Source organism: Misgurnus anguillicaudatus, chromosome 2 (assembly GCF_027580225.2).
Source record: "Misgurnus anguillicaudatus chromosome 2, ASM2758022v2, whole genome shotgun sequence".
In the NCBI taxonomy this organism is placed as follows: Eukaryota; Metazoa; Chordata; class Actinopteri; order Cypriniformes; family Cobitidae; genus Misgurnus; species Misgurnus anguillicaudatus.
In genome coordinates, this window is record NC_073338.2 from 22614490 (window position 1) to 22636587 (window position 22098).

The 22098-nt window shown below is 44.2% G+C and overlaps 1 protein-coding gene and 1 long non-coding RNA gene across 3 annotated transcripts; one reads left to right on the plus strand and one right to left on the minus strand.

Moving 5' to 3' along the window:
- Positions 1–6586: 6586 nt before the first annotated feature.
- On the minus strand, positions 6587–12389 carry LOC141351450 (uncharacterized). Its single transcript, XM_073858230.1, has 7 exons — positions 11579–12389; positions 11192–11247; positions 10109–10691; positions 8322–8434; positions 8015–8076; positions 6907–7064; positions 6587–6762 (listed from the first exon to the last, which is right to left on the minus strand). The coding sequence occupies exons 1-7, from the start codon at positions 11712–11714 to the stop codon at positions 6587–6589; spliced, it is 1284 nt and encodes a 427-aa protein (XP_073714331.1). The 5' UTR covers positions 11715–12389.
- Positions 12390–12730: 341 nt separating this feature from the next.
- Positions 12731–13500, plus strand: LOC141369234 (uncharacterized). Of its 2 annotated transcripts, XR_012372806.1 has the most exons (4): positions 12731–13024; positions 13115–13168; positions 13266–13360; positions 13453–13500. It is a non-coding gene; the product is annotated as an uncharacterized lncRNA (long non-coding RNA). The 2 variants fall into 2 exon arrangements; XR_012372805.1 differs by having other exon boundaries at positions 12734–13168.
- Positions 13501–22098: the final 8598 nt, after the last annotated feature.

Sequence of the window (22098 nt, forward strand, 5' to 3'; positions counted from 1 at the left end):
ATTGAGGGTCATAGTTGTGTGTGTGTTCGACCTAACCAACAGAAACTCGTGGTGGCGGAGCCTCAACGAAAGTTCGCCCCAACTCGGGACCCCGGTCGTGGAAACAGGAGGGGGAGTTCGGGAAGCGTTCGGCTCAGTGCCACTGGACCCATCAGTCCCCACGACGCCCGAGAAGCTTGAGCGGACGGGTGAAGGAACACGGTGCACCAACGCCGTAGCGAAAGTCCACTGTCTAAGAGTGAGTACAACGATTCCCAGTGTTGTGAGTAACATACCCTGTGCAGCGATATCTGATCTGTGCTTATAGCAACCACTTACCTGTGTCTAAATGAAGGCTGTGTGAACGAAGATTCCCAGTGTTGTGAGTAACATACCCTGTGTAGCGACATTTGATCTGTGCTTATAGCAACTACTTACCTGTGTCTAAATGGAAGCTCTGTGTGAACGAAGATCCCCAGTGTTGTGAATAACTTACCTCTGTGTAGTGTTATCGACTTGTGCTTACAGCAACCACTTACCTGTATCTCAACGAAGGCTCTATGTGGAACGAAGATCCCCAGAGGTGCGAGTTACCTCCTGTGCAGTGACATCAACCGGTGCTTATAGCAATCACTTACCTGGGCCTGAACAAAAGCTCTGTGTGAATGAAGACCCCCAGTGGTGTGAGTAAATTACTCCCGGTGCAAAAATATTGATCTATGCTTGTAACAATCACTTACCTGTGTCTCAACGAAGGGCCTGTGGGGAAACGAAGATCCCCAGTGTGGCGAATAACTTACCTCTGTGTAGTGTATCGCTCTGTGCCTACAGTGACCACTTACCTGCGCCCCAGCTGAGGCTCTGTCGGGTAAAAGGACCTCCAGTATGGTGAGTTGTTTCCCAGCATGGCCCACTAACGATCTCTGTTTCCAGTAGCAGCTGTAGAGCGACGAACCTAAGGCACAGGAGAAAGAGGGAAGACGGAGGATTAGAGTAGCAGTAAGACCACATTGAAGCACATTGTGATAACTCGCCTTTTTGATTCTGCCTCCAGGAAGAAGCGGAGCGCGCCACAGATTCTAGGACCAGAGCCCTAAAGGAGCCCCTGTCCCCCAGTCCTTGTCCCAAGTGGCCCTGGAGGCGAGAAGCAGCCCCCTTTAATTTTAAATTGCCCTTTCCCTTTCCCCCTTTTCCTTTTAAATATTTAATAAAGTTCATTTTAACTGTAGTTTACTCGTCTGTCTGGTCATTGGGGTGGTCTTGGGAAACTCCTCGAGGTGGAAGAGTTGAGAGGGGCGTGACCTTTAGCATATTCGGGTCCGCCCCCGGCCGTGACAGATTTGGCGTAGTCGGCAGGATTTCCACCTCGAGTTGAGCGACCAAGGCCCTCCAATGGCCGACGACGAGTTGCCCGAAGCCCCACCCCGTGTTGTGCCTGAGAGGCCGGAAGCCCCACCTCGTGTTGTGCCTGAAAGGCCGGAAACACCACCCCGTGCCATGCCCGTGTTCCTGGGAAACCCCTGGGTGCAGAAGTATAGTGGGGTCGAGTCCGAGATCCGTTTAACCGAGTGGAGGGCCCAGATTGAGTATTTGGCCGGCCTTCAGGGGCTGAGTGCTAACCAACAACAGCAATTTGTGTTAAACTCACTAGGAGGAGAAGCCCGGCAAGAAGTACAAGCCGCCCCTGAGGCCGTTCGAGCCACCGCCCAGACCATATTCTACTTCCTTACCGAGCAGTACGGTGATACCACCCCTGTGGCCGTCCTGAGGGCACAGTTCTTTAACTGCAAGCAGGGCCCCCACCAGTCTATTCGAGCCTTCGCCCTGAAGCTGCGCGAACAGTACGCACGCCTGCAACGACGTCAAGATCATGGGTTGGGAGACGAAGAGACCCTGTTAAGGGACCAGTTCCTGCTAGGGCTACGGGAGGGTCCCCTACGTCAAAACCTCAGAGTGCAGTTTAGAAGAGACCCTGAACTTACATTCGATGACCTGAAAAAGGAGGCCATGGCCTTGGAAGGCGACCAAGCGGAAGTAAAGGAGGCCCCCGTATGTGCAGCAGTGAGCGGCCCGGCGGCAGCCTCGGAGGTAACAGACTGGAAACAAGCATTGAAGATGGAGCTCCTAAAGGATGTGCGAGACCAGATGGCCGAACTAACCAAGGCCCTGGTAGGGGAGCTGCGCCTAGGGCCGGGAAGGAAAGAAGAAGGGGCCACCCCCCGAGAACGGACGTACTCTGATCGAGGCCGAGATGGGACGAGGCGGCCCTGGCGGGCTAGTCGGCCCAGGTTCGAGTGGGACGAGCAAGGGAGGCCCATTTGCAATCGGTGTGGGACCGCAGGACATGTGAGTAGGCAGTGCGGACCACGAAGAGCCTCCGAGGGGGGTTTTTAAGACGACCGGCCACAGTGGGTCATGTGGTCGGCACCCCCCAAAGTGACCCCCATAGAAGAATGGAACCCAAGGACGGGATGATCGGGCTTAGCCCAACAGTGGAGGCCCAGGTATGTGGCACCACGGTGCGCTGTCTCGTCGACACTGGTTCCCAGGTCACCTTATTCTCAGAGAGCTTGTCCCATGAGCTATTTGGAGCCTACCCCGCACACAAGGCTGAAGCGCCCTGGCTTACCCTGAAGGGGGCGAACGGCTTAGAGATCCCCTACATCGGCTATCGACTTACCGACTTCGAATTGTATGGAGTACGAGTCCCGCAGAAGGGGGTCATCATCGTACAGGACCATTGCCTTGGCCGTCATCGAGCTCTCCTAGGTATGAATGTTCTCTCGGAGTGCTGGGAGGAGCTATTTCGGGCTAGGCCCGTTCAGACAATACCAAGGGCCGAGCGGCCAGGCTGGGAACAAGTAGTGGCCGACTGCCGGCGAGTGCAGATGGCCAAGAGCCGAGACGGCCGAGAAGAAGTTGGACGAGTAGCATGTCGATTTGCATTGTCAGTGCCAGCAAAAAGTGAAGCCATAGTGTGGGCCAGGGTGCCACAGCAGCATCAAGGCCCCGAGAGCTGGGTGTTGGTCGAACCCCACGAAGACTGCACACAGGTGAGAGTGGCCCGAGGACTGACGGTGGTGCGACGGGGCCGAGTACCGGTAAAAGTATGTAATGAAAACCCTTACCCGCCACACTTACACAAGCACCAGCGGCTAGTGACGGTGACGTCGGTCGAAGGCCATCAGGTGCGGGATAAGGAAGATGTGAGTTTCCGGCGGGTGCACCCCGCAGTAGTTGAGGTAGCGCTAACACAAACAGAAGGAGCGTCTAGGACGAGGGAAAAGAAGGTACCGGCCTATTTGACAGGGGACTCCTTACGAGGAGAGGACCTGGAACAGGAACAGGCAGAGGAGCTGCGGAAATTACTGGAGAGATGGCAACACGTGTTTTCCACCCATGATGAAGACTATGGGTGTACGACGGTAATAAGACACAGTATCCCTACGGGAGAAGCTGCACCGAGTCGGGAGCGGTATCGGCCGATACCCCCCACCTTATACACAGAAGTTAGGACCCTCCTACAAGGTATGCTGGAGCAGGGGATAGTGCGGGAGAGTAGCAGCCCCTGGGCGGCACCTATAGTGTTGGTCCAGAAGAAGACGGGGGCATGGAGGTTCTGCGTGGACTATAGGAAGCTGAACCAACTGACCAAGAAAGATGCGTTCCCCCTGCCTCGTATCGAGGACTCGCTGACAAGTCTGACCAAGTCTGCATGGTATTCCACCTTAGATTTGGCCAGCGGGTACTGGCAGGTACCGGTTGAGGAACGGGACCGAGAGAAGACCGCCTTTACCACGCCTTTTGGTCTTTTCGAGTGGGACCGGATGCCCTTCGGTCTTTGCAACGCTCCCGCCACCTTCCAGAGACTGATGCAACGATGCTTGGGAGGTCAGTTAATGGAATCTGTGCTAGTGTACCTTGATGATGTGATCGTGTATTCCCCAGACTTCGAGACTCACCTGCAACACCTGGAGAAGGTGTTCCGAGAGATGGAGAGGTACGGGCTAAAGTTACAACCAGAAAAGTGCCACCTGCTGCGCCGTAAGGTGCAGTTCTTGGGACACGTGGTGAGTGCGGCTGGCGTGGCCGTTGACCCCGGGAAGGTATCTGCAGTTCGGGACTGGGAGGCCCCCAGGACTGTAAGGCAAGTGAGATCCTTTCTAGGCTTTGTGGGATACTACCGGCGATTTATAAAAGGGTTTTCTAAGATCGCCAGACCCTTGAACCAGCTGTTGGTCGGGACAGGGCGACCACGGGGACGGGGATCCCCCTCGGTGGAGTGGACCACAGAGTGTGAGACAGCCTTTAGGGTCTTGAAACAGGAACTTTTACAAGCCCCGATCCTAGCATATGCTGACTTCTCCCAACCCTTTTTGCTTTACACAGATGCCAGCAACCTGGGCCTGGGAGCAGTGCTCGCACAGAAACAAGACGGAGTAGAACGGGTGATTGCCTATGCCAGCCGGAGCCTCCATCCCGCCGAGCGAAATGACGCGAACTACAGTTCTTTCAAGCTCGAACTGCTGGCGTTAAAGTGGGCCCTGAGCGAGAAATTTAAGGATTACCTCTGGGGAGCCAAGGTAACCGTGGTCACTGACAATAACCCTCTGGTACATTTGCAGACGGCCCGGTTGGGAGCAGTGGAACAGCGATGGGTGGCACAGCTAGCCAATTACGACTACCAGCTGCAGTACCGTCTGGGGCGGGAGCACACCAACGCAGATGCCCTTTCCCGGTTGCCAGCAAGGGGAGACTCGAGGGGTCCGGCCCCACTCGAAGGAGAACAAGCAGAGGAAGGACTGATGATTGGAGTAGTGGAGGCGCCTGGGAGCCAACAGGAGGCAGCGCCCGTAAGTTGGGGATGGGACCCCCAGCGTTGGAAGGCTAGGCAGCAGGAGGATCAGGAGCTGCGGAATCTGGGCGAGTGGCTTAGGCAGGCTCGGCGACCGACCCCCGCCGAGAGACAAGCCCAGACAGAGGTGGGTCGAAAAATACTGGGACAGTGGGAGAGATTGACATTGAGAGAAGGTGTATTGTGTAGGACCATTCGGGACCCAGGGACCGATGAGGAGGTTAGCCAGATTGTGGTACCGGCCAGCCAAGTTCGGGCACTGCTGGAGGCATACCACGACCAGATGGGACATCAGGGGCAGGAACGCACCATGTCGTTGCTACGCCGACACTTCTATTGGCCAGGGATGGAGATTTCTGTGAGTAAGTTCATTCAAGCATGTCCCCGATGTACTCTGTTTAAATCCCGGCAGGAACCTCGAGCACCGATGGTCCCGATTCACGCAAAGGCCCCCCTCCACATTGTGGCGATGGACTATCTGACCCTGAGTCGTCCCAAGGACCGGTACCAGAACATCTTAGTCGTGACTGACTTGTTTACCAAGTACGCCTGGGCTATTCCCACTCTCGACCAGACAGCAAGTACCACGGCCACGGCGCTATGGCGGGCGGTCTTTCAGCCATTTGGGTGCCCTGAGTTCCTGCACTCGGATCAGGGCCCAAATTTCGAGTCCCGTATCATTCGAGAGCTATGCCAACTGTACGGGTGTATAAAGACCCATACGACCTCGTACCACCCCCAGGGAAACGGAGGATGTGAGCGCTTCAACCAGACCCTGTTGAACCTGCTGGGAACTCTGGACCAGAGACGCCAGGATGATTGGGTGAGTGCTTTACCGAACTTGTTACAAGCCTATAATAACAGCGTACACAGTACAACGGGGTATGCCCCCACGTACTTAATGTTTGGAAGACACATTCGCTTGCCCACAGATCTCCTATTGGGAACATCGGGAGGTGAGAGAGAAGGGAACGTGACCGAGTGGGTGGGGCGACACCACCACCATCTCCACTTTGCCTACGAACAGGTCAATAAGAGGATCCAGGCAGCCGGGGAGAAGAACAAGAGGTTGTATGATAGGACGGCGCGTGACGCTCCCCTGCTCCCTGGAGAAAGGGTACTAGTCCGGGACAATCGGCGACTAGGCGGAGGCAAGCTGAGTGATCGGTGGGAGGCTAGGCCGTACGTTGTGCAGCGGCAGCAGAGGTCAGGGCAGCCGGTATACACGATCCGGCCAGAGGGGAAGGCCGGACCGGATCGGGTGGTACATCGGAACATGATCCGCCCCTGTCCAAACTATCCCCCACCAGCCACAGAGGTGGCTCCTAAGGAGCCAGTGGCCGCTGCTCCTTGGTACGAAGGGTGGGTCATCTTCCCGAGAGGTCCGGTGGAAGAGCCGGTGCAGGCGGCCCCAAGGGAACCCGAGAACTTACCTGTCGTAGTGGGTCCAGCGAACGAAGTGGCCCAGGAGGCTCCAGGAGAGCCGGACGACTTACCTGCTGAGGAAGTCCCAGAGCCCCTACCACAGCGCCCCCAGCGGGAAAACCGGGGGCGGCCGCCCATCCAGTATGGAGAGTGGGTCACAGGAAGCGGTTCTAGGGACTAGAACCATTTCGGCGGGGGAGGATGTCACAGGTGACGTTTTGTGAGGGCGGAACCAAAAGTGTGGAAGACGGGTTCCGCCCGACGATGGTTCCGCCCGGACGTTTTATTCTGAACACCGGAATTTCCGGGGTTTCCCCGATTACGAAATCAAGCCTGATTTCGCCCAGGTGAGGGTAATCTACACAGCGGTTGCTGATAGGCTGATGAAGAGAAGAGGTAGAGGATATAAAGACCTTTAAAGACATCAAACAGCGTGCTTGTGATGTACTTTGTGTACGCTGTGTTGCTGCTTTGCAGACGCTCTGTGCTGGCCTGATCGTTCCCTTGGGGAAGTAAAGGAAGGAAAGACAGCTAGCGAAGGAATACTGGGAACGTTTTACCCGTGAGTGAGTAAGATTCAGAGCAACGGGATTATAGATACAGGAGGCTATTGACAACTGAGAGTGAGTAACAGCCATTGTGTTTACCGTGTACTACGTTGAAGAGGAGTTGCTTGGTGTGTGTTTTTCTTGTGTTTGAGGTCCCTGGCCCCACCGGAGAGGGAAGCGTGGGCGAGCCGTGGGTTGACCGGAAACACGGTGAGACATTCGGATAGGAAGCGCCGTCTACAAATCGATCAGTGGCCCTGCGGGACAAGAAAGCGTGGGTGAGCCAGAGAAGAGACAAACAACACATCCTGAGCTGTGAGTAATACAAAACCTATTCTCAGCGGTGACCAAAACATCGCCCAACCATCCTCCCGAGGGAATCGAAGCTGGTGGCTAAGTCCATATTTTCTATCACGTGAAGTGTGTACAAGAGTGCTGTGGGTGAGTTTCACTTATTACTTGGTGTTGCGCTGTACTTGCTGTGTGTATGCTGTGCTTGTAGCGACCAAACTGCCGGCCTCGGACGAATCGTGAGATGATTATACCTGTTGTGGCCTGAGTCCTACGAAGAGAGTGCAATTAAGCCTTGGCCCGGGTGTGTTGGAGAGAGCTTCACTCCTCGATAAAGCGGACAGTGGTGAAGCCCAGTGGTGGATAAGAGTGAGTAATTCTCTGAAGTGCACTGTGCGGATTGAGGGTCATAGTTGTGTGTGTGTTCGACCTAACCAACAGAAACTCGTGGTGGCGGAGCCTCAACGAAAGTTCGCCCCAACTCGGGACCCCGGTCGTGGAAACAGGAGGGGGAGTTCGGGAAGCGTTCGGCTCCGTGCCACTGGACCCATCAGTCCCCACGACGCCCGAGAAGCTTGAGCGGACGGGTGAAGGAACACGGTGCACCAACGCCGTAGCGAAAGTCCACTGTCTAAGAGTGAGTACAACGATTCCCAGTGTTGTGAGTAACATACCCTGTGCAGCGATATCTGATCTGTGCTTATAGCAACCACTTACCTGTGTCTAAACGAAAGCTGTGTGAACGAAGATTCCCAGTGTTGTGAGTAACATACCCTGTGCAGCGATATTTGATCTGTGCTTATAGCAACTACTTACCTGTGTCTAAACGAAAGCTCTGTGTGAACGAAGATCCCCAGTGTTGTGAATAACTTACCTCTGTGTAGTGTTATCGACTTGTGTTACAGCAACCACTTACCTGTATCTCAACGAAGGCTCTATGTGGAACGAAGATCCCCAGAGGTGCGAGTAACTTACCTCCTGTGCAGTGACATCAACCGGTGCTTATAGCAACCACTTACCTGGGCCTGAACGAAAGCTCTGTGTGAATGAAGACCCCCAGTGGTGTGAGTAAATTACTCCCGGTGCAAAAATATTGATCTATGCTTGTAACAATCACTTACCTGTGTCTCAACGAAGGGCCTGTGGGGAAACGAAGATCCCCAGTGTGGCGAATAACTTACCTCTGTGTAGTGTATCGCTCTGTGCCTACAGTGACCACTTACCTGCGCCCCAGCTGAGGCTCTGTCGGGTAAAAGGACCTCCAGTATGGTGAGTTGTTTCCCAGCATGGCCCACTAACGATCTCTGTTTCCAGTAGCAGCTGTAGAGCGACGAACCTAAGGCACAGGAGAAAGAGGGAAGACGGAGGATTAGAGTAGCAGTAAGACCACATTGAAGCACATTGTGATAACTCGCCTTTTTGATTCTGCCTCCAGGAAGAAGCGGAGCGCGCCACGGATGCTAGGACCAGAGCCCTAAAGGAGCCCCTGTCCCCCAGTCCTTGTCCCAAGTGGCCCTGGAGGCGAGAAGCAGACCCCTTTAATTTTAAATTGCCCTTTCTCTTTCCCCCTTTTCCTTTTAAATATTTAATAAAGTTCATTTTAACTGTAGTTTACTCGTCTGTCTGGTCATTGGGGTGGTCTTGGGAAACTCCTCGAGGTGGAAGAGTTGAGAGGGGCGTGACCTTTAGCATATTCGGGTCCGCCCCCGGCCGTGACATGAACATCCCTACACTGCATGAAAAGTGGAATTTTCGTCAGAATGTGGCACTGTAGATTGCTGTGAAACTCCAAGTTTACAACTGCGCACAACAATTTGCAGCCAACACCGAAAACTGCCGTAAGTTGTCAGAAGTTGACGTGGGTCTTGCTTGGAAGTTGTCCCCCCTTCCCCTAATTCTAGGGGAGGCTTTAACATGTAAATGAACATGCTGTGAGCTATACAAATGCAAATCAGGGTAGCAGCTGGGGGAGTTTTACTCAGGTAACATTCTGAGAGGTTTTAATCTTTGATTTTAAGAAAATCTTTGGTATCAGTAAAGCCAAATTACAGACTCTTAAATTTTAGTTTGAATTTATTCATTTTTAAAGTATGCTACACGGTTAACACATTGTCTTCATGATGTAAACATCACTTAATATTTTGAGTTATGGACATTTACTTAAAAATCTTAGTTCATTTAACTTTTAAGTGTATAAAATTAATCAAACTAAAACATTCAAGTGAATGAATTTTAGCAGTACATGTTGTAAGGAACACCCATAATCCTTTGTCTCAGAATATTACGATTATTTAAGCTTTTTTACAGAATTAAGAACTAATAAGAACTTTAACTACTTAAATATTTGTTAAAATGTCATAGAGGTTTATGCTCTAATATTATTCATGTTGTTTAGTTTAAAATGATAAATTACCATTTTTGTAAATGAAAGTCCCCGTTCAGGTGATCAGTGTTTATTGACATAAACAACACATTGTATTGTATTGTATTGTGTTTCAGTGGAGAATCAAGTTTATTTAATGACTGACTAAGTCATGTGTTTTGTGTTATAATACCATTTATAACACTAAGAGAATTATAATTATACATTAATTAAAAATATAATTTTTTTCAACTCAGTTAACTAAGTGGAGATGTTGGACAGAGTAATTCAAAATCAACTTTAAGTTTAATGACAATCATTTATCAAACTTTTCTTCACCATTTATCACAATACTTTCAAAATATTTTTTCCTAATAATTTTTAAACTATCCCTTTAAGTAGATTCAATTTCTCCAGGCTAACAGTGTATATTAATTACTCTGTATTTAATTAGCAATAACCAATGTTAGGTAAAAAAGATACACCAAACTATTTATTTCAACAATTTTAATTGTTTTAACAGTTTTAATCAGGCTCAATTTGTGCATTCTATGCAAACACCATCAAACAACATGTCAAACAACAAAATGTCTGTCCGGATGGGAATGAAGCAAGGTAACTTGTGCAATTACATCACAGCTCAAATACTGTGCGTAGTGGCATGACTACAGTTTATTGAATTCACATACTGGTAATCCTGCCATACTTGTCCATCATTTACATCTCCTAACACACCCTTTGGCAGTTCCCGCTTTCGCCTTTCATCTAATTTCTCTTCAAATCCAAGTCTTTTAACAAGTCCTCCCAGAGACTGCACAACACACTTGTAACAGTAAGAACGTATTGGATGGACATACTCTTCACCGCTCGAATATGTAGCCTTTCTTAGCAAGGCAGAGCCATATTTCTTCCTTAATGCAGACCTCTGCTTTGGGTGATTGTAGAACGGGATGTGACCACAAGTCCTGCAAACCTTTGTACCATCCCGTCTGCGCTCATAGGTTTCAGTAAGCATGTACACTGTCATACATTTTGGACAAACCACATACTGTAAGTCGTCGTCACGGAGGATACCAGTCAATTTCATCATGGCCAAAAGTTTCATCAACAAGTGTTCTGTTTTTTCACTTCTGGACTGATCACTTCCATGCTCCTCCCCATCTTGTATGTAAGGATAGGCTTCACTCTGCTCCTCAGCAAGGATTTCCCCCTTTTCATCCACATAGTCATCCTATGGAAATTTAAAGGACATATTTAAAACACATGCAATGCACATACTCAGCACCACCATTAGACCATTAGAGATTGAAAAGTCCATCATGAATATGGCCATTTGAGATTGAAAACCCCATCGTTAATATGGTCATTTGAGATTTAAAAAGAACATAATTAATATGGTCATTTCTCATCAATATGGCCATTTGAGTATGAAAAGATTTTAAAACTGTAGTTGGAAAAGATCATGTGCATCTCAAACAGCTAGCTTTATCTTAGTGCAATGAACCAGTTAAGTACTTTGTGGGAACTTCATCCACTTCAACTTCATTTTAGTTTTTTTTTTAACTTTATAAAGTGTGTTTATACTTTAGTTGCTTTCATTAGTTAACTAACAGAAATTTGAGAGTGGAAAACAATAATGTGGGTGAAACATGTTAGGTTTTCCCATTTTAGCTCTGGATTAGCATGTAATGAACTTTATACTGGTATATCCAAATGTAATTTCATGCTTACCACACAACAGGAGATGTCCAGGAAAAGATGAATGCTTTGTTCATCTGCTGTTTCGTCTGAAAAACAACAAACAGAAGATACCGTTATGCATTAAAACGCGATATTCCTATTTAATTATAAATTAATTTATACTATTAAAATAACAACAACAGTGATAATCAACCACATTTAACTAGACCAGGGGTCTCCAACCTTTTTGTGAGCAAGGGCTGCCACAATGGATAAAACATGCTGGATGGCTACTTTTTGATATAGCATACTCAAAACGTTTTTGTTTAACTTGTTGATTTTATTTTATTTTACTTGTTGATATGTTTTAGTATTGTTTAAAATGTTAACATACGTAAAGCAAGCCAAGCTTATATAAAAATATGTAATTATGCTCACCGTTGTCTGAACTGCAATTCGCTGGGTGCATTTCTTCAAATTCTTCAATCACTTTTTTTTCTGGGTCCTCGGATTGCATTTCACTTTCACCAATCTCTCTAACTCCAGTAAAGTTATCCTCCGGGTCTTTACACATGACAGGACATCACTCACAGCGGGTTCATGACTGGATAGCAGCAGGCTCTGTACGTTATCTGACCTGACGTAGTCCTTTTGGATTTTTTCTCCCAAACTCCATTTTTGGAATAGCGCTTTCTGTGGTCAAAATACTGTGTATGACACAGTTCAGTGTTGCAATGTTCACAGAAGCGCCCATAGATATGTATATAAAGGCTAGATGGCTCAAGGCGGAGTCCCTAACGGCATCACCTGGCGGCCATCCCACGACAGGGCGCTCGCTCACTCGTAGCATTGAGTTTGATGGTGCAGGTACTTTTGGATGACCGTAACTTGCTCGGTTTTCTGCCGATTTTCAAACGGTTTGGGTTTTTACAAACGTTATTAACGTGGCTATAATTCTGGATGCTTTAACATGTTTCATGAATTTATTTTTTATTTTTAGTATAGGTATGCAGTGTCATAGGTACATCTTTGACGTTTATAACAAACCAAACCGTTTGAAAATCGGTAAAAAATTAAGCAAGTTATGGTCATTTAAAAGTACCTTCATCATTAAAACTCAATGCTACGAGTGAGCGAGCGCCCTGTCGTAAGATGGCCGCCAAAATGCGGACGTTGCACTCAATTGGCCAGCAGCGCGGACGAGCCATCTAGCCTTTATATACATATCTATGGAAGCGCCAAGGTCGTTTCTTCACGGCGCATTCACACGGGGCGTCAGCGTTAACGCTTCCCATTCACTTTTAATGGGTGACGTCATGCGTTGCCGAACTGAATTGTGGATCCGTCGGCGCTGCGTCAGTGCCGTTGCTCGCGGCAGAAGTTGAACATTTCTCAACATTTCAAGCGGCAACGCGTGCGTCAGCCAATCAGATCGCCTTATGCAAATTACCTAGACAGAGCCAGCCAATTACGTTTATGGAAGAACGGAGCATGTGTAGCGGCCACTGTGATTGGCTGTTGGCCACGCTTCAGACAAGCCTTCCGTTAAGCGTTAACGCTTACGCCCCGTGTGAATGCGCCGTCAGTCTTGGGACTTCCATCTTTAAACTGACAGCACACTGTGTTGATATCACACAGAGCTCCCGGCACATCGCGTTTGTTGTTTATATCATACGCATGCGCGCACGTCTCACAAGATTTTCCTTATATCAATAACCTCGCGTGTGATTGGAGGAGCCCGACAGGCTTCTCGCCTTCGTCCAATCGCGTGCGAGGTCATGGGCACGGCTCACACAGCAGTACAAGAGGAACATTAAGCGATGTTTGGTTGGGTGTTTGTAACTCTCCAAGAAGAGAAGACGGGTGCACAATCCCAAGATTGCGGTAAGAATGATTTTATGTAAAAGCATATTTTTAAGTAGCCCAAGCTGTGTGTTTTATTGCTTAGAGGTGTTTTTGTCTTGTAATTTTTAGGAGGCTGTACGGCGTCTCTGAGGTACACTGCAGGCGCTTTGAACCAGAGCAAAGGTAACGTTACGATTTAAAGAATATGCTTTTATTCTTGTATAAGGAAATAGGTACGTTAATAGATCCGATCTTAAACCCGCACATCTTGTTTTCACAGACTAACGTCGCCTCATAACGAAGCCGTGACCTCCTATTTGGTTGGGGCTATTTTAGCAAGTCCACATTTAACTGCTGAGAATGACGACATTGTTTGTAAGTATAACTTCTAATGTTTTTCCTCATTTCTTGTTTAATTGTACCGTGACTCTGTTTATTAATACCAGCCTCATTTAATTGTTTTCCAGCTGCCTGTAAGACGTATTATGAGTCGGTTCGCCGGAGCTTCAGATACATTGTCAATGTGAGTATTTTTCTGGTCACTTATTGTCTTTATTGATTATATTACAGTTGCTGGAAGCGAGACGAAGTGTGCTGGCTGAGGGTGAGATGGACATTTGAAAGTGCGCCACCATAGATCTCATGTCTGATGAAGACGGCATTGTTGACGGGGTGTCTGGATGGATTGTGCGGCCACCGCCCTCTCGCAGCCTGGAACTCTCCGAGCTCTGTGCCACGCTGCAATTCAGATTAGAGGCGATACCAAAGTACAGGGGAACTCACCATATATGCCTGCAAAAGCGACTTTTTTTACAACGTTTTTGAGTTTTTTTTTCTTTTTTCAACACTTGATAACTTTGAAAAAGATTTTTAGGGATCTTTCCCGAATGTCTTGGGCACTTTTTGACGTGTTTGGACTGGAGGACAACATAAGAGACATTATGCTGCTTTGTACATAGTTGTGTGTTTCTAATTAAAGCTCTTTCTTTGAATAAACAGCTGTGTGTTTATAAATAAACCTCTTTGTTTTCTCTTATATTTCTTGATGGTGTGAATAATGAAGTACATAGCACAATGACATTAATATATAAAAAATTAATATCACATAAATTATATATTTATTATTATTATTATTGGGTTTTACATTTATAATGAGCCAGGGTGCCCAATAACCCCCCTCTTTAGAGTAACGGCCCGACTTGAATTTACTCACTCGGTATTGGCTGAAGCCACTTCTTTTAAACAAGAAAAATCCCTTGTGATTGGTTTGAAGTGATCTGCCAACCATTCACGGGAGATTTTACTTGTTTAAAAGTAGTGGCTTCAGCCAATACTGAGTGAGTACATTCAAGTGGGCAGTTACTCTAGTTTTGCTGCTATTCACATGCTAATTAGACTAGAGACGCTCTACCTGGCCGGCAGAGGTTTCGCTGCTATTCATATGCTAATTAGAGGCATCGTACCCCCGCGGGGCTCTCCACCTGCGTCATGGTTCGTTTACGACAATTTGTGACACAGACGAACGCGACGCTCGCTGCCTGTAAATTGAGGAAAGCTGCCGAAAATTAGGGAAATTTTCGGGAGCCTACAGGCGCTTACGGGGACGAAAATCCCACTTTTCATGCAGTGCTACTTACATTACTTTTAAGTTACTTTTTTGTTACTTTATCTTACTTGGCTGAGGCTTGATCTCTTTCAGGCCTTGCAGGTGTTTTTTATGATCGCAAAAATGTCAAGCTCTGGCCTATACCATTTCCGATTGTGACTCAAACTGTTCCTGCTCAGAGTGCGTAATAGAGTGCCGAAGTAATGGCGTCACTTTGTAGGCTAAAACGCGGAAGTGAGGTAGCATTTTAGCACTACGGGTTCCCTCGCCCTGAAGTCTATGGGTTTTTTGAATGGGTTTTTGCTAAATCGCCTGAAATAAGGTCTGTGGTTAACAAAACCTCTAAATATTTTCACGTTTTGTTCTATGACATAAAATACACCAGTTATAATCTGCTTGTGATTTTTTTAAACTTTATTGTGCCTTAAAACGGTGGTTGCTAACAAGTTGCTAATAGGGACTACATCCTTGGCGGGGAGTTTAGACGTCATCATGACAGGAAATCAAATCTGTCACTAGCCTTTCAGCCTCACGTTCTCAGAAGTTTACCTTTCAGTTAATATACATAACGTTATATTTTAAGTCTTTTCAAATTGTAGTTTTTCCAAATATTGTTGTACTGTGGAGAGACTGTAGTTTGACTTGTTTTGTCCGGAGATGCAACCACAAGTCGTCGATGAAAGATGCTCGTTTACCGTCCGATGTTCCCCAGCGGAGACTGTTCGTTACGTAAGGTAAGCTAACACAACGATGATTTCCATGTGAACACCGTATTTACTGCCTTAATGTGGCCATGCACGACCAAACTTTAATGTTGCATATTGCTCAACATGCGAATGATATGATACTTTGACTGTCAGATGGAATTAAAAAGGCTAAGTTAGCAAGAATAAACGTTTTTCATAACAAAATCAACAGCTAAAATAACTGACCTGTGTCTTTCTCTTAAAATATCTTAAAGCTTGTTTACTTTGCTGTTTAATAGATTAGATGCGCTGCAGTTTTATTAAAGGCTAACGTTACTTCGAGAAATGTGTTTAATTAAAATATTCAAAATAATACCTGGTTTATTGACTTTTATTCAACTTTGCTTTACCCACTAATAATAATGATTGTAGTTATTTGTAAACAGCACTAGTTAGGCATTAGATAACAATGATATTAATCTTTGTTATTTTAGTAGTAAAGTGTGATTTGTGTAATTTTAATTTGTAAAGGTGTAACTTCCATAAAATTAACACTGCTTATTTTAAATTTATCCTTAGACGAGCTGACCGGATGCCCAGTGTCCAGTCTCGCATCTGCAGCTGTCATTTTCATGCAGGGGATAAAATGTCCCTATTTTGTTTATATCCACAAATGATGTTCCCACTGGACAAATTTTGGAAGATCATTCATACTCCCTGAGACAGGATAGGGCTGATGTGCCTAAAAATGTTCCACCACCCATTTATAAAGAGGAGGAAATGGCTACAATTTATGGCTGACAAAGATGATGAACCATCTCCGGCTGATCAAACCCTCACTATCAATTCTGAGGAACAACCAAATAAAAGCACAACTAAAGAAGAGCTGCAGTCTGGACGAAGAAGAATCCAGCTTGAGATTGAGTTAGAGCATTCCATAACAGAGATTCAGCTTCTCAAAGACTAACTCCAAAGGCAAACGAGTAACTGTCATGACAGGTATTCAGCCTTTCAGATGAGTGAAAGTGTGATTCGAATGGAGACAGGATTGCCAAATAGGGATACTTTCATTGCTGTGTGTGAATATGTTGCTCATTTTGAGGATTCCATTACGTACTTTGCTGGATGGAGGAGACCCAAAGAAATCATCCTTGAGGACCTTGATTAAAATTCGCCACAACTATACACACTTGCACTTGCATTTTCCATGTGGGCATTCACATTGTGTTGCAAAAATACCTTCTTTCCCTGTAGAGACTTGTCATGTGAATTATATAGTATATAGTTTGTTTTCAGTTGACTTATTTTATGAAAATAAAGATGTTTACTACAAAACTTGCTGCAATGTTTCTGTGGATCAGTGATTGGAGCATTTTGTTAACTTTTGTTTAATTCCCAGAGAACACTCTGATATCTATAGCTTGAATGCATTGTAAGTCACTTGTCTAACAAATCCCAAAAATTAAATGTTAAACTATTGTAACTATACACCAGTCAGCTCACAGTAATGTGAGATAAAATTTACTACACAGGCTCTCACATTGGGGCTTGTGGATTACCAGGTAAAAATATATAGAAAATGTGAAAAAAATAGTATATATGGTTTATTTAGGGAACATGGTATGGTTTAATTATAATATATTGTATTTAAGCATTTATGCTATTGGACAATTCTCTTTAAATTCAACATATATAATTATATATAACTATTATATTAAATGTTTGGAATTTAACTGTGTTCTGTTTGTTCAGAGATTGTATAGTTATCTTATAAATACATAGAACACTTTATTTAACTCCTCTATCTCTCCATAGTTTTACTTAATGAGACTTGATAAACCTTGTCCCTCATGCTGGCCCTTACAATACCGGTAAGTAAACCAGCATCTAAGCTGCACTGTTATTTCCAGATTTATAGTGGTTCTCTCTCCTCGATCTATGGTTTTCTATCGTCTAAGTAAGAAAAAGTAAAGATTGGAAATTGATACGGCAATAGCTAGGGCTTCTGAGATGTTTTTCTTCCTGGCGAATTAGCAAATGGTATGCAAACATACAATCAAACATAATACAGTGAAAGATAATCTTTAAAGTTTATTTGGGGCACAATGATCATGCATAATAACCTTAATCACAAAGAAAATAATATTAAGGTTTATATAAACTAACGAAATAATAAACTAATAAATAAATAAAACATTAACAAAAAATCTCAAAGAGGCACGCGTAAACAAAATTTCTAACATTTTTGGAAATAACGAATGGGCAATATTTCTCATGAAAAAGTGGATAAGTGTCCATAAACAGCGCCGATCATAATGAGCGAGCGTGTTTTTTAAATAAAGTTTGAGGAAGCTTGATGATGACGTTGATCCGCGACCGGTGCGCTGTAGTCCGTTTATAGCATACCGTTAGCATTTTATATCTGACGGCTTTATTTAGGCTTCAAAATTTATACATTTTCGATTAACTTATAAAGATTATCTTGATAGACAAAACGTGTAAGGTTCATAACTCTTTGTTGAACACAGATCTTATTTTTTGCGATTTTCCAAAAGTCTATGGGAAAAATGAATGGCTTTTCGATCGAGGGAACCCATGCGCCGCTAACTTCCGGGTTGGCCTACAAAGTGACGTCATGACTTCGGCACTCTATAGAGACAGAGGGCAGCGCGTCATAACCTGAAAACCACGCCCACCGGGGGGAAAGCAATCCAACCGTCTCCATTGACTTTGTATTGCGAGAAGCCGCCTCCTTGTCATTTCTGGCTTATAACAAAAAACTGAATAATGCCTAAAAGCTGCTGTGTGACAATATGTACAGCTAACAAGCCAAAGAACCCAGAAATAAGTTTTTATAAGCTGTCGAGCCGTAAAACCCAGCTTTTAAGGAGAATAAAGTGGATCGCCGACTACGTTTCCCCCTATTTTACTAATAGTAGTACTATGAAAAATTGCCTGTTTCCATTTCTGTGTCTTTAAACGATCGTTTTTTGAAGTTGAAAGCTTATAAAAACGTATTTGGTTTTTGGGGGTTGTTAGATGTACACCTTGTCACACAGCAGCTTTTAGGTATTAATCGGTTTTTAAGTTTAATCTGTAAATTTTTATAAGCTGTCGACCCCAAAAAACGAGCGTTTAAAGACACAGAAATGGATACAGGCAACTTTTCATAGTAATACTATTAGTAGAACTGCGTCCACTAGGGGGAAACGTAGTCGGCGATCCACTTTATTCTCCTTAAAGACTGGGTTTTACGGCTCGACAGCTTATAAAAACTTATTTCTGGGTTCTTTGGCTTGTTAGCTGTACATATTGTCACACAGCAGCTTTTAGGCATTATTCAGTTTTTTGTTATAAGCCAGAAATGACAAGGAGGCGGCTTCTCGCAATACAAAGTCAATGGAGACGGTTGGATCGCTTTCCCCCCCGGTGGGCGTGGTTTTCAAATTTGCATAACTGTGCTCTGTCTCTATGACGCCACATATATGCTAATCGGCGTGTGACGTCATCGCCGCCACAGTCTCTCAAAATCCTGGTGGAAACACTGCAATTGTTAAAAAATAAAGAAAATAGGCATATTTGTGGAAAAAATCTAATACAGTCACCTCCATAAATATTGGAACAGAAGCACATTTTGTGTTATTTTAGCTGTTTACCAAAATGTATTCCAGTTACAGTTATGATGGTTTTTTCTTTATAATGGAGAGGATAATGCTATCATCCACCACTGTTATCCCATTTAAACATACAGGATTTTAATGTTGCTAAGCTCACCACTGTGTTGTTTTTTATGGATGTGCCAAATGGTTGATGTTGCCACTCTTAATGTTCCTGCCATCTCTCTGATGGATTTGTTGTGTTTTTGAAACTAATTTTGGTCTGTATCACTTGCATGGAGATGTCCCTGAATCAAATGATTTGGGTTCACAGCCACAGCTTTCAAATGCAAATACCACACTTAAAATCAACTCCAGACCTTTAACATCTGTCATTCATGAGGAAATTGTTTAACAAATAGACAATACCTGTCCATAAAACAGTTTTTAAGTCAACTGTCCCATTACTTTTGAAAAGGGGGAGGTACATATTAAATGGCTGTAATTCCTAAATCCTTCGGCCATTATGGATGTGAATACCCTCAAAATAAAGCTGAGAGTGTGCACTGTAAGCCAATATTCATAATATGACTGTAACTGGAATACATTTTGGTAAACAGCTAAAATAACACAAAATGTGCTTCTGTTCCAATATTTATGGAGGTGACTGTAATTGAAATACATAAAAAAACGTTTTATTTGTTTTCTTCATATACTTGAAATAGTGGTCAAGAAACCCCCCGCCCAACACAAAAATGGTTTGGCCACTGATCAAAATTTTATGATGTCATTTGATTTGAAGTTCAGTATGCTCAAAATATCTGGTCAGACTCAGCACAAGTTCGGTGCTCAGAAAAGAAAAGAAAAGAGAAGAAGAAAATAGAGGTTTTCAAAAGAGGGGGTTGACGTTATATAAATAAATAGTTATTTTGTGTCAGTATATAGTGTCAGTACTACATTTATTTACTATATAAATGTTGAATACAATGTATAATAATGCAATATTCGTGGGTCATGAATCTGATAATGCCAAATGTCTTGTTACCAGTAAAAAGTAGGGGGGCCGAGGGGCCCTCCAAGATTATCTTGTCCCGGGCCCAGGCAAGACTGTCAGCTGGCCTGATGGTGATGACTGTGTTTCTTTGGCTCACTAGGAAGAAGCCTCTCCTCTTCCTCTGCTACATTGAGTTCTTTATTTATGCAAGTTACATACCTTCCCTCGAATCTGTGTTTTAAAAAATCAAAGAGGGCTTTTTGCATCATGTCTGTAACCTGCACAGTAAATGGAAAAGGGGATTGAAACAGTTGGTTAATGCTTCAATATGCAGAGGGCAGTAAATACTTGTACACATCTGAGTGTGGCATAAATACACAAATAGGTCAAAGTTTCTTCTATTATACACACAGTATACGTAAAGTCTTTCATAATAAGAATAACATTTTACTGTTTAAATAATAAAATAAATATATGATGGTTGAGGTTAATCCCTTTGTATGAAACCAGTACTGGTATACTTTTAAACACTGAATATATTAAGAGACATTGGTCATGTATGACCCCTCACCTCATAGCCCTTAAGTGAAGGCCCCATGAGCACCACAGGACGCATGGAAGGCACAACATCATATGCAGCCAGCTGCTCTCCCTGCAATCATGTACCACAAGTAAACACATTACATCAGCTTAACATCATATTATTATTATAACTGAACACATAACACAGTTTTTTTAAAACAATCATATTTTCACTGCACACTCTCTGTCCTGAATACATTCTGGTCATTTCCATAGCTAGGAAACATCCTGAATTAATGGGAAATGTGTAAATTTGACTTATATATCATTTTAGCTCACTTAGAGGGGAGCAAATGTAAAAAATGTCTCACTTTACCCCACTCTCCCCTAACTCTCATATTTGCGGGCTGTAAACTAGTGGTGCTTTGTTCACCTCTTGTTATAAATGTTATAGGGTAAATACCATAAACATACAGAATATTGTTATTTTTATTTTAAAACAACTTATTTCAAAACATCTTTAAAACACTATAATTAAGCCAACACTTCATTTTTATTAACACAAAACTTTTATTTCAAATAAAAAGTCATGACAATTTTTCGTTGTTTTTGCGGCTTGGCTTCCTCTGTTGGATGTTCTTGTCCACTCGGATGTTGAGTTGATGTCGTCTCACAAATGCTGTTCTGCATTACATATAAAAAACATATATGAAAGCCTTCAGTAAATCTTTCATCACTGTGCCTTGACAAAAAACTGAGTTTTCTGTGCACGTTAATAACTTTATGCTAAGTGCTAGCTAACCTGCTGCTACTGTTAGCTGGCAACTGTCTTGAAAAAACATTGTTTGAAATGCGTGAGTCAACAAAACCAGTCACCGTATCCTGCATGCGGATCCTGCTCACATCACTCGCAGCCGTACTTCAGTGTAAAAAGTTTTTAAAACCTCTTAAATAATTTCACCTCAGGATCGCAGTAGCCTACGCATGTAGTCGTCTTTTGCTTTAGCGCAAGCTGATATCTGCTGTTGTTTCATTCTGGTTTGCCATTGCATAAATTATATTTGGCTAAAATTATTGTGTTTACACATGTTGCAAAGTTTTATTCTACCAATAATAACACCTATTAAAAATAAACAAATAGCGTGCTGCTTTGTGGTTATTGTTGTGTCATATGAAATAAAAGAGTTTCAGAGTCAAAATTGCAAAGCACCACTTCAAATATGTCCGCAAATGTTAGAGTTTCCTGGTAAATAGGGAATAAGTTGCTATTTTTATTGTACTTACCTTAAAAAAAGATAACCACATTAAAGCTGGACTTTTGTTATTAAAAGCAAGTAATATAGGCTACTAAAATAAAAGTGATGTGCTGTTTTATGTATTTGCCGGTGTGGCTCGTAGATATCGACTGTATACAACATTCAGTAGTCAATATGAAAAAGTCACAATAAAATCATGATAAAGTAAAACATAACTTCCCCATAGACTTGACTAAGTCATAAATACCACGTAATATTACAATAGGTACCCTGTTGATATAAAATACTAGAGTATAAATAATTTATAATTCTTCATATTCTTACCCCCTTATTACCCCAAACTTAAAATATTGTTCCCTTATACCTACAAGTACGTACTGTAGAGGTACCCTGTTGTTACAGGTACGCTGTAAATTTGGTTTAATTACGCGGTACTTTGCGGGTCGTAAAATA

What these genes read in the sequence shown, in the direction of transcription:
- LOC141351450 (XM_073858230.1), bottom strand. Translation starts at nt 11,714, where the DNA reads ATGTGTAAAGACCCGGAGGATAACTTTACTGGAGTTAGAGAGATTGGT. An exon ending in GAATTGCAGTTCAGACAACG is followed by an intron (nt 11,248 to 11,578) that starts GTGAGCATAATT and finishes GTTGTTTTTCAG; the next exon opens with ACGAAACAGCAGATGAACAA. An exon ending in GAGCCTCAGCTGGGGCGCAG is followed by an intron (nt 8,077 to 8,321) that starts GTAAGTGGTCAC and finishes GTCACTGCACAG; the next exon opens with GAGGTAAGTTACTCGCACCT.